Below are 22003 nucleotides of genomic sequence, written 5' to 3'. Positions count from 1 at the left end.
GGCGCATCTTGCTGATGCCTTCAAGTCCTCTCAAATGATCTGAGAAGACCAATAAGGTCTCTATTTGATAGATCCAATCTTCTGCATCTGAAGACAGATGCCCGCATACTCCTGTACCCTTTGATGGTCGAGGAGGAAAGAAAATGTGTTTTCTTCTAAGGTCTAAGAAAATATATGCCACTTGTGTTAGAGTTACCTAATGAAGAGCCAGCTCTAGCTCTACACCACTCCATAAAACACTCTAATTGGGTTGGAAAACCTTGAGGCAAATGTCCTTTGTACAAGCAAAAGTCTCAGATGTCTCCTTCAAACAACCCTCTAGATCTTAGGGGTTTTCCGAAATACTGGAGGCAGTTAGGCCTAAAGCTTGAAGGTTTAACATAAAAACGTTCGTGATCCTGACACGGGGAAAAGGACTAAGGACATGCTTCCAGTATGCACCCAGCATGGTCCCAGCATGAGTCCTGCATGGTTCCAGCATGCTGCCTACACTCAACATGTCGTGAGAGAGAATCGGGATCTAGAACCGCCTCCCAAAACTCGTCCATATTGGTCGCAAGAAACCGATATTAAAGCTAGGCTTGTTGAAAAGAAGCATCAACAACGTGAACCTTATGCTGAGAGGTTAAGACCTGATCGTGTGTAAACAACGAGTGTTCAACAAACTTGAAGCCAAAGCTTGACACGAGGGAGCGTAGGCTGCGAAGCCAGACAGACGCGATGACGAGACAATAATCTTTTGATACAGCTGTGAGAAAAAGGACTTGACTGTATGAGTCTAGCATGCGACCACCTTGTCGTGTGGATACAGCGGTGTGTGTGTGCCCCGCTTGTTGTAAATCTACAGCGTGCTGCGTGGAGGCGACAGCATCTCGTCCGGTCATTGACAGAAAGACGGAATTGATTGCCGAGAGTTGTCCGCGTGTAGGATGCATCCGCATGAGTGAGAGTCACGCATCCCGCAGACCGCGAAAATGGGACAACTTGTTGAAAGGATCAACTTTGACTGTCAGCGTCCAAAATACGACCAGACTGGCATCTGCGTCTGTGACTGCGAGAGGGAGAGACCAGAACTTGCGTCTGTGTCTGCGTGACGTCTGCCGTAAGAGAGAGACCAGACTTCTACAAGCACCCGCTCTAACGCTTCTCGTAACACAAGCACTGATCGGAAAACCATTTCTTTGATCTCTGGTAGTCCTTAGACTCTTTAGGAGAAAAATTTTCTCCCACCGAGAATCGTAAACGCTAAATACACATGAAATAGACCTCTTTTAGCTCAAACCAAATCTACACTCGCGGGGTAGCGAGTGCGCCAACCCATCATGGGCGAAGGCCGGGAGAGAACATCAACCGCAGTCCTATGAGCGTCCCTATGACATTTCAAGCGCGCCTTGTGCGAGAACTGAACATATCCAATGCTGTGAGATACTGTCAACAGTAGTCGCTAGACCTCAGAAGAAAGTAATAGACCTTTCCCCAAACTGGGGGAGGGGGAGAAGTGTGAACAGAAGCAAACTGAGCACGTTTCCCCCAAAGAACTATGTCTTACACGATTCTGGTGCTGACACGTTGCCTTCTTCCGAAAAGAAAAACTTCCGGTGAACGTTAGATACTGCAGGATAAGTTAATAGAAAAGATACGACTCCTGAAAGGACTAAGACAAATTAATTGGTGACTACCAAGTCTTGGTTTTACGTCCTTCGATGAGGGCAAAATCTTTCCTCCCTGAAAGTGATTCAGAATCCAGAGGAAGAGCTAGGATTATATGTGACTTGTCTGACTTCCGCTTCTCTCGCGGAAGAAAAACCCAGTCGATTGCTTCCTGTTTAAGTATCAAAACACGTTTCCTGCGAAGGTAAGTTCTGTTCGCGTGCATACATGACGAGTAACTTCCTAGTCTGGAAGACAGGGAAAACGGAGAATGTCATTCTCGTCAGGGAACTGTATTCTAATATGCAGAAAACAGTTACAAGATCCATGATACCATAGCAATGACGAACTGATCACTTCAAGACATTCCAACTTTGCTCTTTTCAAGATACTATGTCACACGGTTGTGATGTCATAGCTCGCCAATCATAGGCGAAGAAAAGAGCTTTACTTCATCATTCCAAAGTGGAGAAAGAACGTCTTGGACTGCATCAACAATATCGCTCGGCGGAACACACGTTAAATGTACAAGGTCCGCGAAGAACCCCAGCCTAACAACCTTCCTTCTCCCAAGGGTTGGAACGTAAGGAAGAGATATGGGACTAGGGGCAAGATGAACACGAACAAATACCTCCTCCAGAGCACTGCGCTATGTTTACGAGTCACTAACAAGAGCGGTTTAAAAAACATAATACCTTAAATCATAAAAGATCTGCCCGTGGTGGGAGATATACTTTTGCGTTCTATTCTCATAAAGGCCTTAATGCCCTTTCTGTTGTTCCAGCTGCAAGCGCTGTATCAATTTCTACAATAAGGTTCGTTATTTTCCTGAGAATGATTTAATGTGAATTTATTAATTTATTTTACCATTAATTTACTAGGCCATCGTTCCCTCAAGGAGCCCTTTGGGTTAAAGCATCTTGCTTTCCCAACTAGGGTTGTAGCTGGCTTGTAATAAAAATAAAATAAAATAAATAGCGCCACCATCAACTCAACTAGCGAAAACTCTGAAGTCGGAACGAGAAGCAGCAGGTAAAAAATACGAGGAAAACTCTGGAAAATTTTTCATGAGTTTCTGAAAGTTATTCCCTTCCTTTTACAATCTCTATCCTAGGAAGAGAAGTCTTGATTCTTAGGAATCCATTCCTTATGATTCTGAATTCAGACCTCAATACTTAGAGGTTTTAATTCTAGCTCTCACAACCAAGAGTTAGCCCAGCAGGCCTTGGTCTGAGAATATAATATCTTTCTGGTTAAGATTTATTTCTCAATATAGCGCCTGGAGCAACAATAACTTAACATTATACGTTCACGGTCAGGCAGACATCAAAGTCTATTGTCAAAGGTAGCGAAGCGCCCACACTAGCGCTGAAGCGTCCACACTGACGCTGAAGCGTCCACACTGGCGCTGAAGCGTCCAAACTGGCGCTGAAGCGTCCAAACTGGCGCTGAAGCGTCCAAACTGACGCTGAAGTGTCCATACTGACACTGAAAGCGTCCACACTGACGTGGCGCTTTGCTCCATTCCGTCGACATTCTGTTTCCGTTGCCGCACCGTTCCGATGACGCTTCGCCGGCTCTGCTGCCTGGCGAACGTCGGCGCGTCTGTATAGACTGATACTAGGTGCTATGAGCAGTCGGTTTGCGTCGAGCAGGTAAGTGAAGTAAAGCATCCACTTTCCCCCACCATTGAACATTGCGGTTGGTAGGCCGCCTGTGCGACAACGAGTCCTCACCGTTAAAGACACGACGCCTGTGCGACCGTGTCAAAGACCGGAATCGAGACACCCAACCGCACTGTTAACGGCAGGCTGAAAAGACTGCATAAACACATATATATGCTGTTTCATGTCTAACTACAAAGATCAAGGATCAACCTTAGGCGAAACGTATTAAGCATTAACTTCGTCAATCCTTAGCACTTGCCACTGTCGAGAGACGACACCCATTAGGCGGAGGTGGCAGCACTGCGTCTGCGTCGCATAAAACGTAACACACGCAGAACGAATCTAATTTTGTTTTCAGCTTAGCGCCTTTGACAACACTAATACCTCGCTTTATCATAGCGAGGGTGAACGTTCTGGTGATTGACAGAAAACGCTTGAGAGGACTTCAGTTCGGGTCTTAAAAGACTGTAACGCCTGGTTACCCTCTCGATTCCTTTCGCCGTTCGACTTAACTTCTCCCCTGGGTCTGGGAGCTCGACAGAGGTCTAAGGCTAGGATAACGACAGGTCCGAATAGAAGCACTCTCCACTAAATAAAATTCACTGCACAATTTATCACTAAAAAATTTGCACTTTACTCTTTAGCAAAAAGATAGTTTCATAATTACCTGAAAACCAAAGTATACACTCTCTCAAAGGAAACGAATTCCGTAAAGAGAGACTAATAATTCTGTCACTGGACAATTGTTTGAATGGGAATACAAAAGTACCGAATCCCATATAAATGTAACAAAATATTAAATATCAAATATTAAATATTACCTTAGTAGGTATATTTATAAAATTACATAAACCCTTAAATTAAGGAATTCCAATAAGAGATGAATCATCACTCGTATTTATTGGAACATTTACACAATATAAAAACAATCTTAGTATTCCACTACGGAAACAACGATACATAGAATCATGCGTTACATCGATTCGTATAAACATTAATTGAAATTTAACTTCCTTTAATTTCTGACTAAGGAAAAATACTGACAGGAACAATTAATTTCAAAATAAAATGTTCCTTTCATATAGTACAACTAAAAAACTTGAGAAGTAAGAAGAATGTACCATTCATAAAAATCTCTACAAATTATCGTAATATTGTAACAATACTGATAACTGCGTAACAACTGAACGCGAATTAATCTTAGCAAACAGATTGAAGATTACCTCAAGAAAACTATTAAAAGGATAAAATTTTCTTAGATTAATAATCCTTTAATTAAATTTATAACTTAATATTTCAAAAGAAAGTATTCACTTAAAATTCTTTGTAAAAGAAAGTTGGACTAATAGCCTACGACATAAGGCTGTGACGTCATCAATGGAAGAGATGTTTACCTTTCGTCCTATGCTTTCGTGAGGTTTAAAATAGGTCGATAAACCTTTTAATCTTCCCTTGTTATAAATACGTGATCACATTTCAAATAAAAGAAAAATGCGAAAGCCTAAACTCAAAAAACGTTAATACATCACCAAATAACGTCCAAACAGGGTAAAAAGCGAGAAAGACTTTCCAAAAGAACCGACGGCCATGCCGGCCGGGAAAAATCTGGATTGCTTGAGTATACAGGGTAGTTCTATCTGTGGTACCGCGAGGGCGCTGGGGTACACCTGGCATATCTGGATAAGCTGCGCAAGAGATTTTGAATTTCCTGCCGAGGCGTCCAGGGACTTTGGCCATTATATAACCAGCGGCTAAGTTTTATATTTAAAAAGCGAAAACTCTATTCGGGATGAAGATTGCTATGTGTCGTATCAAGAAATACGTCCCCCGATACTGTATTATGCAATATCCTTAACAGTTATATTAAGGATACTCGCGCCAGGAGTTAGAATTCTGGAGACCTATGATCAATTCTCTGGGAGTATCACTGTAGCCAAATATTCCTTAGAAAGCTGCCTAAAGGAACCTTCCATCAGGACAACATGGCTGAGCCCAAAAATACAGTACTGTACTATAATTACTTGGACATAACGTCCAAGTGTAAGGTTTATTGAGCTACAGCATCCTATGCATTTTCCCTAATGGTGAGCTGATCCCCAAGGGAGAATTTTAGATGTTTGTTGCAGGGTGATTCTTCCGGAAAACTAAACTTTCCATGTGTCAATATTTTTCCACAAAGTGTTCTTTCACAAACTTTTCTTTACATATAGAGTGGGCTGCCAGCAGGGGCGAATCCTTTCACCTCACCTCCCAAACAGTGGAATAGAATCATGGACCCTGTTAGGCCTATCCAGTCAAATGTGCCATATTGAGATTATAAAAAAAAGTTTAATTTGTCTGCCGAGGGAGAGGTCTTATAATGTGTCTATCTAGAATACATGAAGCAAGCTTGCAGCTTCAGGAGACTATGCCTTAAGAATAAACCTGTCTGGCATATACTGTACAATAATTGAATTATTGAAAGAGAAACTGGAGGACAATGAATTTCCGGTAAATATATGATACTTCAATTTCTAGCCAGATACATGAACCATATATTTTTCCTACTCGTTATCCTGTGTTCTATGCATTTCTGACCTTGATTATTGGGGCAAACCACCCATTCAAGAGTTTTTGGACCCCTTATAAAAAGACAATTATGGGGGACACCAGTGGGGAAACCAGGATATTTGGGTGGGTATATGGGTAAATTTACAGTTTCATCCATTATGGGGAAACTGGAATAAAAACATATTTGTTGCATCAGAAATAGTGTAGTTCCAACGAATTTAACGTTTATTTTGACCGCAAACCATCCGATTTAGAGATTTACTATGTAATTGGAGTTGAAACAACAAGTTGTTCCAGAATGCAGAAAGACCCTACTTCATCCCAACAATTATGGGGGACACCAGGTGGGAACCGGGGTTTTGGGTGGGGGGGGGCGTCAAATGATATTTGCAATAAATGAATACTTATCCTTCCACCACCCCTCCCTCTATACCCCTATCTAGCCCTACGGGGGGGGGGGGGGGGGGGGCCTGCGACCCCCCTCAAGGCCACAGTGATTTTCAGGGCACTACTGAACCTAATAAACCCACCTAACCTAGCCTAGGGGCTCTGTACCCCTACCTAGGGGCCCTGTACCCCTACCCCTACCTAGGGGCCCTGTACCCCTACCTAGGGGCCCTGTACCCCTACCTAGGCCTACCGGGGGGGGGGGGGGGTCCGCCCCCCTGCGACCCCCCCCCTAAAGGCCACAGTGAATTTTGGGACACTACCGAACCTAATACAACCACCTAACCTAGGGCCCTGTACCCCTACCTAGGCCTACCCCTGCGAGGCCACCCCCCCTTACAGCCACTACCTAACACATCCATCAAACCAAATCCAAAGTGATGGTACTGCTGCATACATCGTTATACTATCACCATTATAATATACTCTATAAATTAATGAAGCTTACCTTAAACTGTTGGTTCATCAAGATGTGTTGCTGCTTTGAGGAAAACGTGAAGCCGTTGGGAAGGTTCCTTAACATGCAGGCCAATTTTGATTTTGTAAAATTAAATTGTCTCTCTGGCACAAATCCACTAGATTTTTAATAATCCCCGGATAACTTGCAACAAATTCATTGCAAGTTAGGAAACAGTCAGGACAAGAAGATGGAATTTCAACTTCTTGTGCAACATGAGATGACGTGCTTGTTACTGCCTCCATTTCTAAGAACGAAATGAAATGCATGCAAAAGATGTATTGTGGCGCTGTAGTATTGTCGCGCTGTGATTGGCCAAACATGTATGACGTCATAGTGGATAGGCGCTGTGATTGGCCAAACGTGTAAGACTTTATAGTGGACTAGTTTGTCTGCAGATTATAGTGGTTACAGGGCTCATTTAAGCAAATACAAGACACAGTCAACAATAACAACAGACTTAGAAAAAATCTGGGAGTAGCGTGAGTTTGATCGTCGATATATAAAGAACTAGGCATTTGCGACAGATAATATTTTACAGAAATACTACAAAAGACTTGCTTTACTCGGGAAATATATTATTATAATAGATTTCCCATAATGGATGAAACTGTAAATTTTCCGGTATATGTCATAAACAAGTGATTTGCAATGATAATGGTCAGAAATGCAAAATAAGGACTATATAACCAGTTGGAAAAATATATGGTTCATGTAAGTGGCTGAAAACAGGCAAAACATGATTATTAAACACTTTTGAGATTTGTAAAGGGGTACAGAACCTAACAAACCCACCTAACCTAACCTAGTAGTTCCCAGGTCACAACCCCTAGCTGGAGGGCAAGCCCCTGGACACCCTTCCCAGGTCACAAAGTAAATCCCAAATAAATCCTTACATTATGATAGAGCAAATCACAAATAAATCCTTACATTATGATAAAGCAAATCACAAATAAATCCTTACATTATGATAAAGCAAACCACAAATAAATCCTTACAATAAGATAAAGCAAACCACAAATAAATCCTTACAATAAGATAAAGCAAATCACAAATAAATCCTTACATTATGATAAATCAAACCACAAATAAATCCTTACAATAAGATAAAGCAAATCACAAATAAATCCTTACAATAAGATAAAGCAAATCACAAATAAATCCTTACATTGTGATAAAGCAAATCACAAATAAATCCTTACATTATGATAAAGCAAATCACAAATAAATCCTTACAATAAGATAAAGCAAATCACAAATAAATCCTTACAATAAGATAAAGCAAACCACAAATAAATCCTTACAATAAGATAAAGCAAACCACAAATAAATCCTTACAATAAGATAAAGCAAATCACAAATAAATCCTTACATTATGATAAAGCAAATCACAAATAAATCATTGCAATATGATAAACTAAATAACAAATAATTCCTTACCTGTTGATTGACACTGCCTTTTTTTTTGTCTTGGTAATCTTTAAAAAAGTTTTGCAGTAGAAAATGTGTTGGTCTTCCTAAAAATCAAGTCAGAATTGGACCTTTGAGACATAATTTCTCGGTTATCTTTTAATATCACATGAGTAACAACACCTATACACTGAACAGAGAGCATTTCTATCATAAATGAAATCACACTAATTTTCGAAATAGTTTGATGTACTTCACTCGGTTTCCCTACTGGTGAAGTCTTTACGTGATGGTGGTGAAGTTGAAATTAAAGGGGAAGGTGGGAAAAAAATGGCTGTTGTAGAACAACATCTGAGAACTTATGAAGAAGTATTTGTAAGTTGTTAATTGGTTTAAAAAAAAAAACCTGACAAATATGTCATTGTAAATGCACAGAAACCAAGCATGCGCAAAAATGTCCCCTTCAGTCTCTCAGATGTAAACAATGGACTTGGTGAAAAAGATACTTTACATTTTGATTGACTGATAGATAAGTTATTATGCCCCTGCCCCTATTAAATATACAGAGAAAAATACCAAAATAGCCAGCACTCGACCATTTTTTTTTATTGCGAATTCCAGTTTTGCTAGTAATTAAAGTATCATATACCAAATTTCCAAGGCAAACAACCTTGAATGTTGCTCAGAGAAATATATATGAAATACACGTAAATAGTAACGAATGATTTGCAACCAAAAACCAAGATCAGAAAAATAATTTATCTTAGAACAAGATGCTAAAAAAAGAAAAAAAGAAAAAACAACTATAGTCTATTTTTTATAGCGGTGCATATTTGCACCCACTCACAGGGGTGCCCTTTTAGCTCGGAAAGGTTCCTGATACCTGATTGGTCATTAGTATTTTTGTCCGAACACCTCTATTGTTCTCGAATAATTACCAAGTAATGTGAATCGAAACTTATTTATTAACCTATATTTCCCCATCAGATATATGTTTTGTCAATAAACAATGTGAAAGAATAAATATATTATAAAGAATCGTCTTGGTAAGTCTAAATTTAATAACACAATCCGCCGAAGTCAACGACAGCAGCTTGTTTTCGGATGCACACCTTGTAATTTTTCACATATTTTAACGCAAATTGGGATAAATTACACTCAGCATAAGTTAAACATGTTATTATAAACTTTCTTTGAATACCAGAATTTACCAAAATCATGGAATTAATAAAACCCGATATTTGTGAAAACTTACGGGGAGGTAAAAGAACAGCCTGTAGCGGCCTGGCGGGAAAACGATCCCCCTTCTGACTTGTAGACGTAGTTTTTTTTTTTTCTTTCGTAATATAGTTCGGCCTATTCCTTTCAGTTTAAATAGTCTTGCATTGTCCCTCTTCTCTTCGTATTATTTTTCTTAGTATTTTCCCACATTCCTGTTCCTCACTTAATATCTATCTATTTTCCCCGATATCCCTTCTTTCATATAGGCCTATGTGATGTTCGCACTACGATTCCTTATGTTTTGTACCTTACGTCAGTAAGCATGTAAATAATAACAACATAAATTTTATGCTGTGTAGAAAGTACAGTATAACCTATTCTGTAAACCTGAAATTAAGCATAGTATTTTTTCTTTATTCCCGCCTCTACACTATTTTAACGAGACTAGCACGCGTTTCCCTTCAAGCCATCACATTCGACAGAGGATAAGGAATTGTAGTGCGGATATCCCATTTAAGAAAGAAGTGATATCGGGAAAATAGATAGATATTAGGTGAGGAACAAGAATGTGGGAAAATAATAAGCAAAATAATACGAAGAGAAACAATGCAAGACTATTTAAACTGAAAGGAATAGGCCGAACTATATTACGAAAGAAAAAAAAAACTACGTCTACAAGTCAGAAGGGGGATCGTTTTCCCGCCAAGCCCCTACAGGCTGTTCTTTTACCTCCCCATAAGTTTTCACAAATATCGGGTTTTATTAATTCCATGATTTTGGTAAATTCTGGTATTCAAAGAAAGTTTATAATAACATGTTTAACTTATGCTGAGTGTAATTTATCCCAATTTGCGTTAAAATATGTGAAAAATTACAAAATTACAAAGTGTGCATCCGAAAACAAGCTGCTGTCGTTGACTTCGGAGGATTGTGTTATTAAATTTAGACTTACCAAGACGATTCTTTATAATATATTTATTCTTTCACATTGTTTATTGACAAAACATATATCTGATGGAGAAATATAGGTTAATAAATAAGTTTCGATTCACATTACCTGGTAATTATTCGAGAACAATGAAGGTGTTCGGACAAAAATACTTCCGACCAATCAGGTATCAGGAACCTTTCCGAGCTAAAAGGGCACCCCTGTGAGTAGGTGCAAATATGCACCGCTATAAAAAATTGACTATAGCTTATCCCCTGTGCTCCTATAGGTATATGGTCAGAAAAGATGCTCTGCTTTTTTTCTGCATTTATGTGTTTTGTTTCAAGAGGTAGCCTACGAGTTTGCGCTTACATCTGTAAAATAAGTCTCTGTCGAAGTAGTTGGCTTCCTTTTGGCCCTGTTTGTATGTATAATCCAGGACATACATATGTTCTACAAGTCATAATAGGTAAAAATGTTATTTTCCTTAGTAAAATAAATTTTTGAATATACTTACCCGATGATCATGTAGCTGCAACTCTGTTGCCCGACAGAAAAAACCTAAGGTCGGGATACGCCAGCGATCGCTATACAGGTGGGGGTGTACAACAACAGCGCCATCTGTCGAGTAGGTACTCGGGTACTTCTTGTCAACAAGAACCAATTTTCTCCTCGGTCCACTGGGTCTCTATGGGGAGGAAGGGAGGGTCCTTAAATTCATGATCATCGGGTAAGTATATTCAAAAATTTATTTTACTAAGGAAAATAACATTTTTCAATATTAATCTTACCCGATGATCATGTAGCTGATTCACACCCAGGGGGGTGGGTGGAGACCAGCATACATGTTAACATTAGAAGCTAAGTATCCCGTATTTCATTTTAGCAGTTATTCAAAATAACAAACATAAAATAAATAAGTACCTGGTAAGGAAGTCGACTTGAACCATCACTCTGCCTTTTTAAGTACGTCTTCCTTACTGAGCCTAGCGATCCTCTTAGGATGCTGAGCGACTCCTAGGTGCTGAAGTATGAAGGGCTGCAACCCATACTAAAGGACCTCATCACAACCTCTAATCTAGGCGCTTCTCAAGAAAGAATTTGACCACCCGCCAAATCAACCAGGATGCGAAAGGCTTCTTAGCCTTCCGTACAACCCAAAAACAACAATAAAAAGCATTTCAAGAGAAAGATTAAAAAAGGTTATGGGATTATGGGAATGTAGTGGTTGAGCCCTCACCTACTACTGCACTCGCTGCTACGAATGGTCCCAGGGTGTAGCAGTTCTCGTAAAGAGACTGGACATCTTTAAGGTAAAATGATGCGAACACTGACTTGCTTCTCCAATAGGTTGCATCCATTACACTCTGCAGAGAACGGTTCTGTTTGAAGGCCACTGAAGTAGCGACAGCTCTAACTTCATGTGTCCTTACCTTCAGCAAAGCATGGTCTTCCTCATTCAGATGAGAATGGGCTTCTCTAATCAAAAGCCTGATGTAATAAGAAACTGCGTTCTTCGACATCGGTAAAGCAGGTTTCTTAATAGAACACCATAAAGCTTCTGATTGTCCTCGTAATGGCTTTGTACGTCTTAAATAGTACTTAAGAGCTCTTACTGGGCATAGTACTCTCTCTTGTTCGTTTCCAACCAAATTGGACAGGCTTGGGATCTCGAACGATTTGGGCCAAGGACGAGAAGGGAGCTCGTTTTTAGCTAAAAAACCAAGCTGTAAGGAACATGTAGCCGTTTCAGATGTAAAAACCTATGTTCCTGCTGAAGGCGTGTATCTCACTGACTCTTTTAGCTGTTGCTAAGCAAACGAGGAAAAGAGTCTTCAAAGTGAGATCTTTAAAAGAGGCTGATTGAAGCGGTTCGAACCTTGCTGACATCAGGAACCTTAAAACCACGTCTAAGTTCCAACCTGGTGTGGCTAACCAACGCTCCTTTGAGGTCTCAAAAGACTTAAGGAGGTCCTGTAGATCTTTGTTGGTGGAAAGATCTAAGCCTCTGTGGCGGAAGACTGCTGCCAACATGCTTCTGTAACCTTTGATCGTAGGAACTGATAGGGATCTTACATTCCTTAGATGTAAAAGGAAGTCAGCTATCTGCGTTACAGAGGTACTGGTTGAGGAAACTGAATTCGCCTTGCACCAGCTTCGGAAGACTTCCCATTTTGACTGGTAGACCTTGAGAGTGGATGTCCTCCTTGCTCTGGCAATCGCTCTGGCTGCCTCCTTCGAAAAGCCTCTAGCTCTTGAGAGTCTTTCGATAGTCTGAAGGCAGTCAGACGAAGAGCGTGGAGGCTTGGGTGTACCTTCTTTACGTGCGGCTGACGCAGAAGGTCCACTCTTAGAGGAAGAGTCCTGGGAACGTCTACTAGCCATTGCAGTACCTCGGTGAACCATTCTCTCGCGGGCCAGAGGGGAGCAACCAACGTCAACCGTGTCCCTTCGTGAGATGCGAACTTCTGCAGTACCTTGTTGACAATCTTGAACGGGGGGAATGCATACAGGTCTAGATGGGACCAATCCAGAAGAAAGGCATCTACGTGAACTGCTGCTGGGTCCGGAATCGGTGAGCAATAATTTGGGAGCCTCTTGGTCATCGAGGTAGCGAACAGATCTATGGTGGGCTGACCCCACAGGGTCCATAGTCTGCTGCAAACATTCTTGTGAAGGGTCCACTCTGTGGGGATGACCTGACCCTTCCGGCTGAGGCGGTCTGCCATGACATTCATGTCGCCTTGAATGAACCTCGTTACAAGTGATATCTTTCGATCTCTTGACCAGGTGAGGAGGTCCCTTGCGATCTCGAACAACTTCCTCGAATGAGTCCCTCCTTGCTTGGAGATGTACGCCAAGGCTGTGGTGTTGTCGGAGTTCACCTCCACCACCTTGCCTAGAAGGAGGGACTTGAAGCTTCTCAAGGCCAGATGAACTGCCAGTAGCTCCTTGCAGTTGATGTGAAGTGCTCTTTGATCCGGATTCCACGTGCCCGAGCATTCCCGTCCGTCCAGTGTCGCACCCCAGCCCGTGTCCGATGCGTCCGAGAAGAGAAGGTGGTCGGGGGTCTGAACAGCCAGTGGTAGACCTTCCTTGAGAAGAATGCTGTTCTTCCACCAAGTCAATGTAGACTTCATCTCTTCGGATATAGGAACTGAGACCGCTTCTAGCGTCATGTCCTTTCTCCAGTGAGCAGCTAGATGAAACTGAAGGGGTCGGAGGTGGAGTCTCCCTAACGCGATGAACAGGGCCAGGGATGAAAGCGTCCCTGTTAGACTCATCCACTGTCTGACTGAACACCGGTTCCTTTTCAGCATGCTCTGGATGCATTCTTGGGCTTGACTGATTCTGGGGGCCGACGGAAAAGCCCGAAAAGCTCGACTCTGAATCTCCATACCTAGATAGACTATAGTTTGGGATGGGACGAGTTGGGACTTTTCTATATTGACCAGGAGACCCAATTCCTTGGTCAGATCCATAGTCCATTTGAGATTCTCCAGACAGCGACGACTTGACGGAGCTCTTAAAAGCCAGTCGTCCAAATAGAGGGAGGCTCTGATGTCTGCCAAATGCAGGAATTTGGCAATATTCCTCATCAGTTTGGTAAACACTAGAGGTGCCGTGCTTAGGCCAAAGCACAGGGCTTGGAACTGGTAAACGACCTTTCCAAAGACGAACCTTAGGAAAGGTTGGGAGTCTGGATGGACGGGGACGTGAAAGTACGCGTCCTTTAGGTCCAACGAGACCATCCAGTCTTCCTTCCTGACCGATGCTAGCACCGACTTCGTCGTCTCCATGGTGAACGTCTGCTTGGTGACAAAAGCATTGAGAGCACTGACGTCCAGCACCGGTGTCCAACCTCCTGTCTTCTTCGCTACTAAGAAGAGACAGTTGTAGAAGCCCGGGGATTGATGGTCCCGGACTATGACCACCGCTCCCTTTTGTAGCAAGAGAGACACCTCTTGCTGTAAAGCTAGCCTCTTGTCCTCCTCTTTGTACCTGGGAGAGAGGTCGATGGGAGTAGTTGCTAGAGGGGGCTTGCGCAAGAATGGAATCCTGTACCCCTCTCTTAGCAACTTCACAGACTGTGCGTCTGCACCCCTGTTCTCCCAGGCCTGCCAGTAGTTCTTGAGCCTGGCTCCCACTGCTGTCTGGAGATGTTGGCAGTCAGACTCTGCCTTTTGATGACTTGGAACCCTTCTTCTTTTTGCCACGTTGACTGTCGGCACGGGTACCTCCTCTGCTGGAGGTTCTGCCACGAAAGGGCGGAATGAACCTAGACGCTGGTGTGTCCATCCTCGGTCTAGGCACGGAAGGTAAAGCTGTGACTTTACGTGCAGATGAAGCCACCAGGTCATGGGTATCCTTCTGGATCAACGAGGCGGCAATCCCCTTGATCAGCTCTTCCGGAAAGAGACACTTGGAAAGCGGAGCAAACATCAACTCCGACTTCTGACATGGAGTGATCCCCGCAGACAAGAAGGAGCAAAGGTGGTCTCGCTTCTTAAGAACTCCAGACACGTACGAAGCCGCAAGCTCGCCAGACCCATCCCGAATGGCTTTATCCATGCATGACATGATGAGCATGGCAGAGTCCTTATCTGAAGGGGAGGTCTTTCTGCTTAATGCTCCCAAACACCAGTCCAGGAAGTTGAAGATCTCAAAAGCACGAAAAACTCCCTTCAACAGATGGTCCATGTCCGAAAAGGTCCAGCAAATCTTGAAGCGTCTCATAGCCAGCCTGCGGGGAGAGTCTACCAGACTTGAGAAGTCGCCCTGGGCAGAGGCAGGAACTCCCAAGCCGGGATCTTCTCCCGTGGCATACCAGACGCTAGATTTGGAAGCAAGCTTGGACGGTGGAAAGATGAAGGCTGTCTTCCCAAGTTGCTTCTTGGACTGCAACCACTCTCCCAGTACCCTTAAAGCTCTCTTGGATGAGCGCGCGAGTACGAGTTTCGTAAAGGCAGGAGCTGCTGACTGCATGCCTAAAGCGAACTCAGAGGGAGGTGAGCGCGGGGTTGCAGACACAAACTGGTCCGGATACAACTCCCTAAACAGGGCAAGGACTTTCCTAAAGTCTAAGGAGGGAGGCGTAGTCTTGGGTTCTTCTATGTCGGAGTGCGGATCGTCCACATGCGCAGCTTCGTCGTCATCAGATACTCCTTCATCCGAATGCTGAGGAGGAAGCGGCAAAGGTGGAGAAGAAAGCTGAACGGCTGAATCCGGCAGCACGGGAGCATGCGTAGCTGCACTGGATCCAACATCATGCCGCTGCTGGTCAGTCTGAGAGCTGGCAACAACAAAAGCGGAGTGATGGTGCGTGGTGGGGACTGCCGTGGGTTGCGGAGACTGCCGCATTGCGTCAAAACACGGCAGCTTGACAGCACCTTCCCACTGCTGATGCGGTAGCTCACGCATGTCAACGGAGGGTGCCGCACGTCGGCTAACGTCACCATGCGTCTGGCAGGGTTGACTGCGCATCGGTGGTGGAGCTCTCACAGGCGGAGTGTGGGAGCATGCAGCCGCAGTATCTGCTGAGCGCACAACCGTGGCAGGTTGTAGGTTAACAGGTGCAGTGTCAACCTTCTCAGCACGATACTCCTGCATGAAGGAAGCAAGCTGAGACTGCATAGACTGCAGCATAGACCACTTAGGGTCTATCGTGGTTGGTGCAGCAACAGACGGAGTGATTGCCTGCTGCGGAACCACTCTACCTCTCTTGGGAGGTGTGCAGTCTTCGGAAGACTGCGGCGAGTCCGAACTGACCCAGTGGCTACACCTGGGCCGTTGGACTCGCTCGGAAGGGACCTTGCGCTTGAGAGGTCGTGAGACCTTGGTCCAACGTTTCTGCTTAGAAACTTCTTCCACAGATGAGGAATGAATGGGCTCACTCGTCTGTTTGTGGATGGGACGATCTCTGTAAGATACGTCCGCAACCACTGAGGGTACATCCGTACGCTGATCAAGGCCTGTCGAACCCTTTGGTCCTTCGACATTGCTTCTCCCCTGGGCTTGGGAGCTTGCAAGAGGTCCCGGACTGGGAGGACGACTGGCACGAACAGATGCACCCTCATGCGTAACACTGACACTGACACTTTTCACCGCACTTGCACTCACTACACTTCCCACTGCACTTTTCTCTTTCAACTCTTTGACATCGGCCAAGAGTTGATTGCGGTCATTAGCTAATGACTCCACTCTGTCACCAAGAGCCTGAATGGCACGCATCATGTCCGCCATTGAGGGTTGAGCACTAGTAGAAGGGTCGGGAGTCACCACTACAGGGGAAGGAATAGGTTGAGGGGCATGGGGAGAGGAAAAATCAAGAGAGCGAGACGAACTCCTCCTGATCCTATCCTTCTCTAGCCTACGTGCATTCTTAAGGAATTCATTAAAATCGAATTCCGAAAGCCCAGCGCATTCCTCACATCGATCTTCCAATTGACAGGATTTACCCCTACAATTGGAACAAACGGTGTGAGGATCTATAGAGGCCTTCGGAAGACGCCTAGAACAGTCCCTAGCGCTACACTGCCTGTACTTAGGGACTTGAAAATGGTCAGACATCTTGAATTAGCCAAGGGGGGAATCCAAAATCTATCAAAGTCGTCAACAATTAATCCAAAACTAATCAAAAAAGCTTGATAAGGTAATGATAATAACTCCTGTACAGCGAAAGCTAATATCTAGAGAGAATACATCACCAAAAAGCGTGAAATCAACTCCAGAAACAACAGCGTATCAAGTAGGTCTTGCCGGTGGCACGACAGAGGAAAAATTGGTTCTTGTTGACAAGAAGTACCTGAGTACCTACTCGACAGATGGCGCTGTTGTTGTACACCCCCACCTGTATAGCGATCGCTGGCATATCCCGACCTTAGGTTTTTTCTGTCGGGCAACAGAGTTGCAGCTACATGATCATCGGGTAAGATTAATATTGAAAATTATGGTTTAACATAGGACAACATTTCTAATAGAAAAAACAACTTTTCCTAACATGAATAGTTTGCTTTCAACAAATTTGACTGCAAATAAGCTATTCTGCCGTTATGGACCCGCCCTTCCCGGCAGTCATAGGTGGGAACCTGGGACTTTTTGTGTGCAAAAACAAGTCACAAACTAGAAGTAAATACCAAATAAATCCTTACATTATCATAAAGTAAAAGGAACTAAGGAGTTGTCCTAAGAAAACTAGGTATGTCACAGAACTGCCACACTCAAACATACATACATGACAATGTGGTAAATGTGGAGGAACTACTTACAAATTAACGAACAGCTCTTCTAACAGAGGACACTCCAAAATCAAACCATTGTTCTCTGGTCTTGGATAGTGCCATAGCCTCTGTACCATGGTCTTTCACTGTCTCTGGGTAGAGTTCTCTTGCAAGTAATAATAATAATTTCATTGGAAGAAAGAAAGTGGAGGGTTAGCTTGTGCGCAGAAGTATAAACTCATTACTGCGCAACGAGCAATGCATAAGCGCACAAACAGGAGCATATATGTCTGCCTAGTATAACGTAACCAAAAGTGAAATAAATATTTCAGGGGAAGAGGATATTTTGTGTAATTTTTCGTGGATTTATCACACACCCCAGAGAATAATGTACTAAGAAGTTTGATCCTTATTTATTGATTCACCAGTAAATTTTCCGAACCCAAACCCCAGTTCCCATTACTTTAGGATATATTGGAGTATATCTTATTACCTATTTACATGCGACAGAAATAAAGGTAATTTTGGAAGAAAACGGCAGTTTTTCTATACATAATCCCAAATCTTTATTAGTAAATCTTTACCCATGTTATTCTATAATAATACGGTCATAGGCCTAGCTAGGGACAAGCCCTCCCAGAAACCCCTTCCCAGGTCACAAAACTTGCTTGGGCTAAGATCCCTAGATCCCCACTTCCCAGGTCACAAACCCTAAAAATGAACCACAATGCCCTGCCTTATTTCCTTTATATGCACTAACACGCAAACTGCAACAGGGTCCTAGAAGTAAATAACAAATAATGGCTTACCTTAGCCTACATGCGGTACATAAATGCCATGATGCGAACTGTAGGATGTAAACAATCAAATGAGAAATCAGGGGCATAGAATGTTAAGTCTTTGTGTATTTTTTCGTGGATTTATTACGAATTCAGGAGAATAACGTATCGAAAAGAAAAGGTGAATTTTACTATTATCTATTCATTCCCCGGTAATTTTTTTTCACCCAAACTCACCCTGTTCCCCCTGGCCACTATCACCTTGGGTATTAGGCATATCTTATTCAACAATTCATTTGCGACGGAAATAAAGGTCATTTTCGAAGAAAACGGGAGTTTATGTATCCAAAACCAAATTTCTTTAAATATAAAGCTTTTCTCGTGCTGTTTTATAATAATACTTTCTGGTTCATATAGCTATGCATTCAATCTACAACAATCCCTTAACTATGCATGGATGAATGCAAGAAAAATACACATACATTAAATTTACAGCCTTACCTTGACTTTACATCGATATATGTGAGAATAATGCGTTACTTATTGATAGTTACAACACTTGTTACACGTTATGGCCACGACATGGCTCTAGTCACGGAACTTGACGGAAGTGAAACCAAGTTATCAACTTCAGTCTTCAAACTCAACGTATACCAGTAGCAGGTTTAGCAGCCAACAACAAGGTTGCCAAGTTGGCCTGATTTCAGGCCAAAAAAAACTCAAATTTGGCCTTTTTTAATTTGGTTGTTCTTTAAGGGGCCCATACACGTTAAAAAATTCGTCAAAATTTTGCATCAAAATTTTGATGCAAAATTTGAGCGTGTGTAGGACGTTTTGGCATCATAACATCCTGCACACTCAAATTTTGCATCAAAATTTTGACATCAACATTTTTATGCAAAATTTTGATATCAAAATTTTTATGCAAAATTTTGACGCTTTTTTTGAACGTGTATTTAAGCCATTAGTAATATCATGAAAAAGGCTGACCTTGAATACTATATATTTGGCCTTTTTCTACTAATGGGTTGGCCTTTTAAAGCTACGGTTAATTAAAAGTTGGCCTTTTCATATTTACAAATCTGGCAACCTGGCCAACAAGCGCACAACGTAGTACCAGCCAGTGTTGCCCCTTTGTGGATATTATCCACAAATTTGTGGATAAAATCAGCCTTTGTGGATTGTTAATTTTAACATAAATTTTGTGGATATTTAACTGTACATGAATATTTTTGTGGATAAATAATACTTTGTGGAATTTTGTGGAAAAAAAACTACACATATGACACTGGTACTAATTTCTGTTGGTGCGGGTAGGCCTACTAATCCAGAACTGACAGCGGTAGAAGGAAAAACTCGAGAGCTTAACTGGGTGGGAGGAGAAAGGCAAGGATTACTCCGTGGTATCTAGTCTTGGTGTAATTATAAGGACAATAAACATAACATATGGAAACAGCATTGGTTGTGGCAATAAATTCGGCTTCAGGCAAAGGCTTATCCTATACAGGACGCTTCACCCCCAACTCGGACCATCGCCAAGTCGGACCCTTACTAACTCGGACCGTACCTCCACCAACTCGGACCATTATAACCAACTCGGACCACAATATACCACCTCGGACCACAGTAGTGAACCAACTCGGACCAGGTTGATAAGATTATAAATTAGAACAATTGGTAAAAATAAATTGAGAACAGTGAAAGTCACACATATTTATTATTAGGAGAGTTATTAAAAACATGCAAATGTAGAAGCAAAAGACAAAGTAAAATGTTCAATAAAACATATTCAAATTAATAATCATACATTCACAGCAATGAAATGGGAAACAGCTTTTAGAAGGCTTTTACCCGATCTATGACCTAGAGAAAACTCCTCCCACAGTACGACTAGTCTTCCATGTTGCTTAGCATACTTTGTCTTTTGGTGGCGCAACACTTTTCCATCATTTAAGAAATTTACATATAGTGGCACAAGCTTTGCTTCATTATACAAAAGAGATAGGAGAATGTAGAAATTAAGTTGACCTTTTCGTGATTTTCTGTTTAGTCTGTGGTGCCACCCTTCCACGTCGTTGTTTGTCCTGACACTCCTACCAAAAACACACCACGCTTTGGGTGGCCACATTTCGGAGGAAATCCAAGTATTGTGAATGTATTCTAAAAGATTTAAAAGTTGTTGTGACCCAGCTGCTTTTCTATAAAATCTTAAAAATAGTCCTTCTATGTGATCATCAGGTACGTATGGTAGAGAAAGAAGTTGTCTCACAAACTTATATGTTTTGGTGTCACTTGTGTATGCAGACTGAAGGCCAAATTCTTGGGCCTTCCTCCACACTGCTTGTCCCCAGTGAAACGCACAACCACGCATAACTACATCTGGGAACACATCTGGGATAGCCCGCCAAACACTTGCCTCAAAATCTAGAATTACTTCTTGTACTTTTAATTGTTCACCTAGGATTTCCTTAATTCTACTAAACACCTTTTTGTAATCTTTGCGTCTCTTACCTGACATTAAAACAAATACAAGAGGCATTTGTTTCACATTCCCATCATACTTCATGAATGCATGAATGCTAAAAAGTTGTGTGAAGGGTTGCCTAACAACTTTGAATGTCCCATCGACATACCACCTTTTTGCTTTAGCAAGTAACTGACACTGTCCTTCTGTTGCAAATACTAAGTGACGTCTATCCCCTACATGTATATCAAATTTAAGAAAGTTAGGTGGTATGTGTTCCTCACTAATTTCAAAACTCAAATCCACGGGTTCAGCAGGTCTGTTTGCTTGACGAGCGAGATTTATGGGGGCAGGTAGTGAAGCAGTAGGCATTGTTGGATCTACGTTTTCAAGGATTACTTCCTCCACGATTTCTAATGCGGGCCGAAACACATCCTCCATTGCTTTATCTTTAATTAATTTTGAAACCTTACTTGTGGTAGCAGGGCATGTTTCCGGTGGATGGGAATGTTCACTGGGCCCTCTGATAAACGAATTATTCACTTCCTTTATTATCATTCCACACTTAACATTTTTATTCCTAACTGCGCAACGCCAATGAACACCAACTGTTGTTTCTCTTTTGAATGTATATGAATAACCCTGACTGTCTACAAGTTTCTGTTTTCCTCTTTGTGATGACGCACACACTTTTTCATAAGTAATACATTCTACCAATGCTTGTGCCTGATCCTCGATTAAACATTCACCATTATTTACAGAGTCCTCGTTGATAAGATTATCCACCAACGCTTCATCAGGTGGATGGTCAGTGATACAGTCAGCAGTGTTGCCTAGTTTGGAAGAGCATGTGGCACACCTCCAATCAATTTCCACCCCCTCTCTTACTGCTTTTCTGTAATCTTCCCTGGTAACGCCCGTCCCACAAGTTCGGTGTTGCCACAAATTGCATCCGTCACACAGCAATGCCTCCTGCAACAATTTGTACTCAGATGATTTTCTAGTCGATATATCAATTTATATTTCTCCGTTCTTATAAAATGATTATCTGGTAATGGCAACTCAAAATTTACAATCGTCAATAGGATTAAGATAATTTAATTTAATAATATCAATATATAATTTAATTTAACAATATTTAGCTAAATTCTTAAATCGCACCTGTCGAGGTCGCACTGTGTTTAGGCACAGCAAACACTTGTCCATGGTA

General features: G+C 42.2%; 2 protein-coding genes across 2 annotated transcripts in view; both read right to left on the bottom strand.

The window, feature by feature from the left end:
- The window catches only part of Gcat (Glycine C-acetyltransferase), a 690239-nt gene extending 671268 nt beyond the window's left edge, over positions 1–18971 (bottom strand). Inside the window, exon 1 of the mRNA XM_068347822.1 lies at positions 18831–18971. The gene's annotated coding sequence lies outside the window, so the exon portion shown is untranslated. The remainder of the gene's footprint in view (positions 1–18830) is intronic.
- A 1159-nt stretch (positions 18972–20130) lies between these two features.
- LOC137618445 (uncharacterized) lies at positions 20131–20895 on the bottom strand. Its single transcript, XM_068348610.1, has one exon. The coding sequence runs from the start codon at positions 20893–20895 to the stop codon at positions 20131–20133; it is 765 nt and encodes a 254-aa protein (XP_068204711.1).
- Between the last annotated feature and the right edge of the window lie 1108 nt (positions 20896–22003).

This window comes from Palaemon carinicauda, chromosome 24, assembly GCF_036898095.1.
Source record: "Palaemon carinicauda isolate YSFRI2023 chromosome 24, ASM3689809v2, whole genome shotgun sequence".
Classification (NCBI taxonomy): Eukaryota; Metazoa; Arthropoda; class Malacostraca; order Decapoda; family Palaemonidae; genus Palaemon; species Palaemon carinicauda.
The sequence above is the reverse complement of the archived record's forward strand: the minus strand, read 5'-3'. Positions and strand labels throughout refer to the sequence as shown.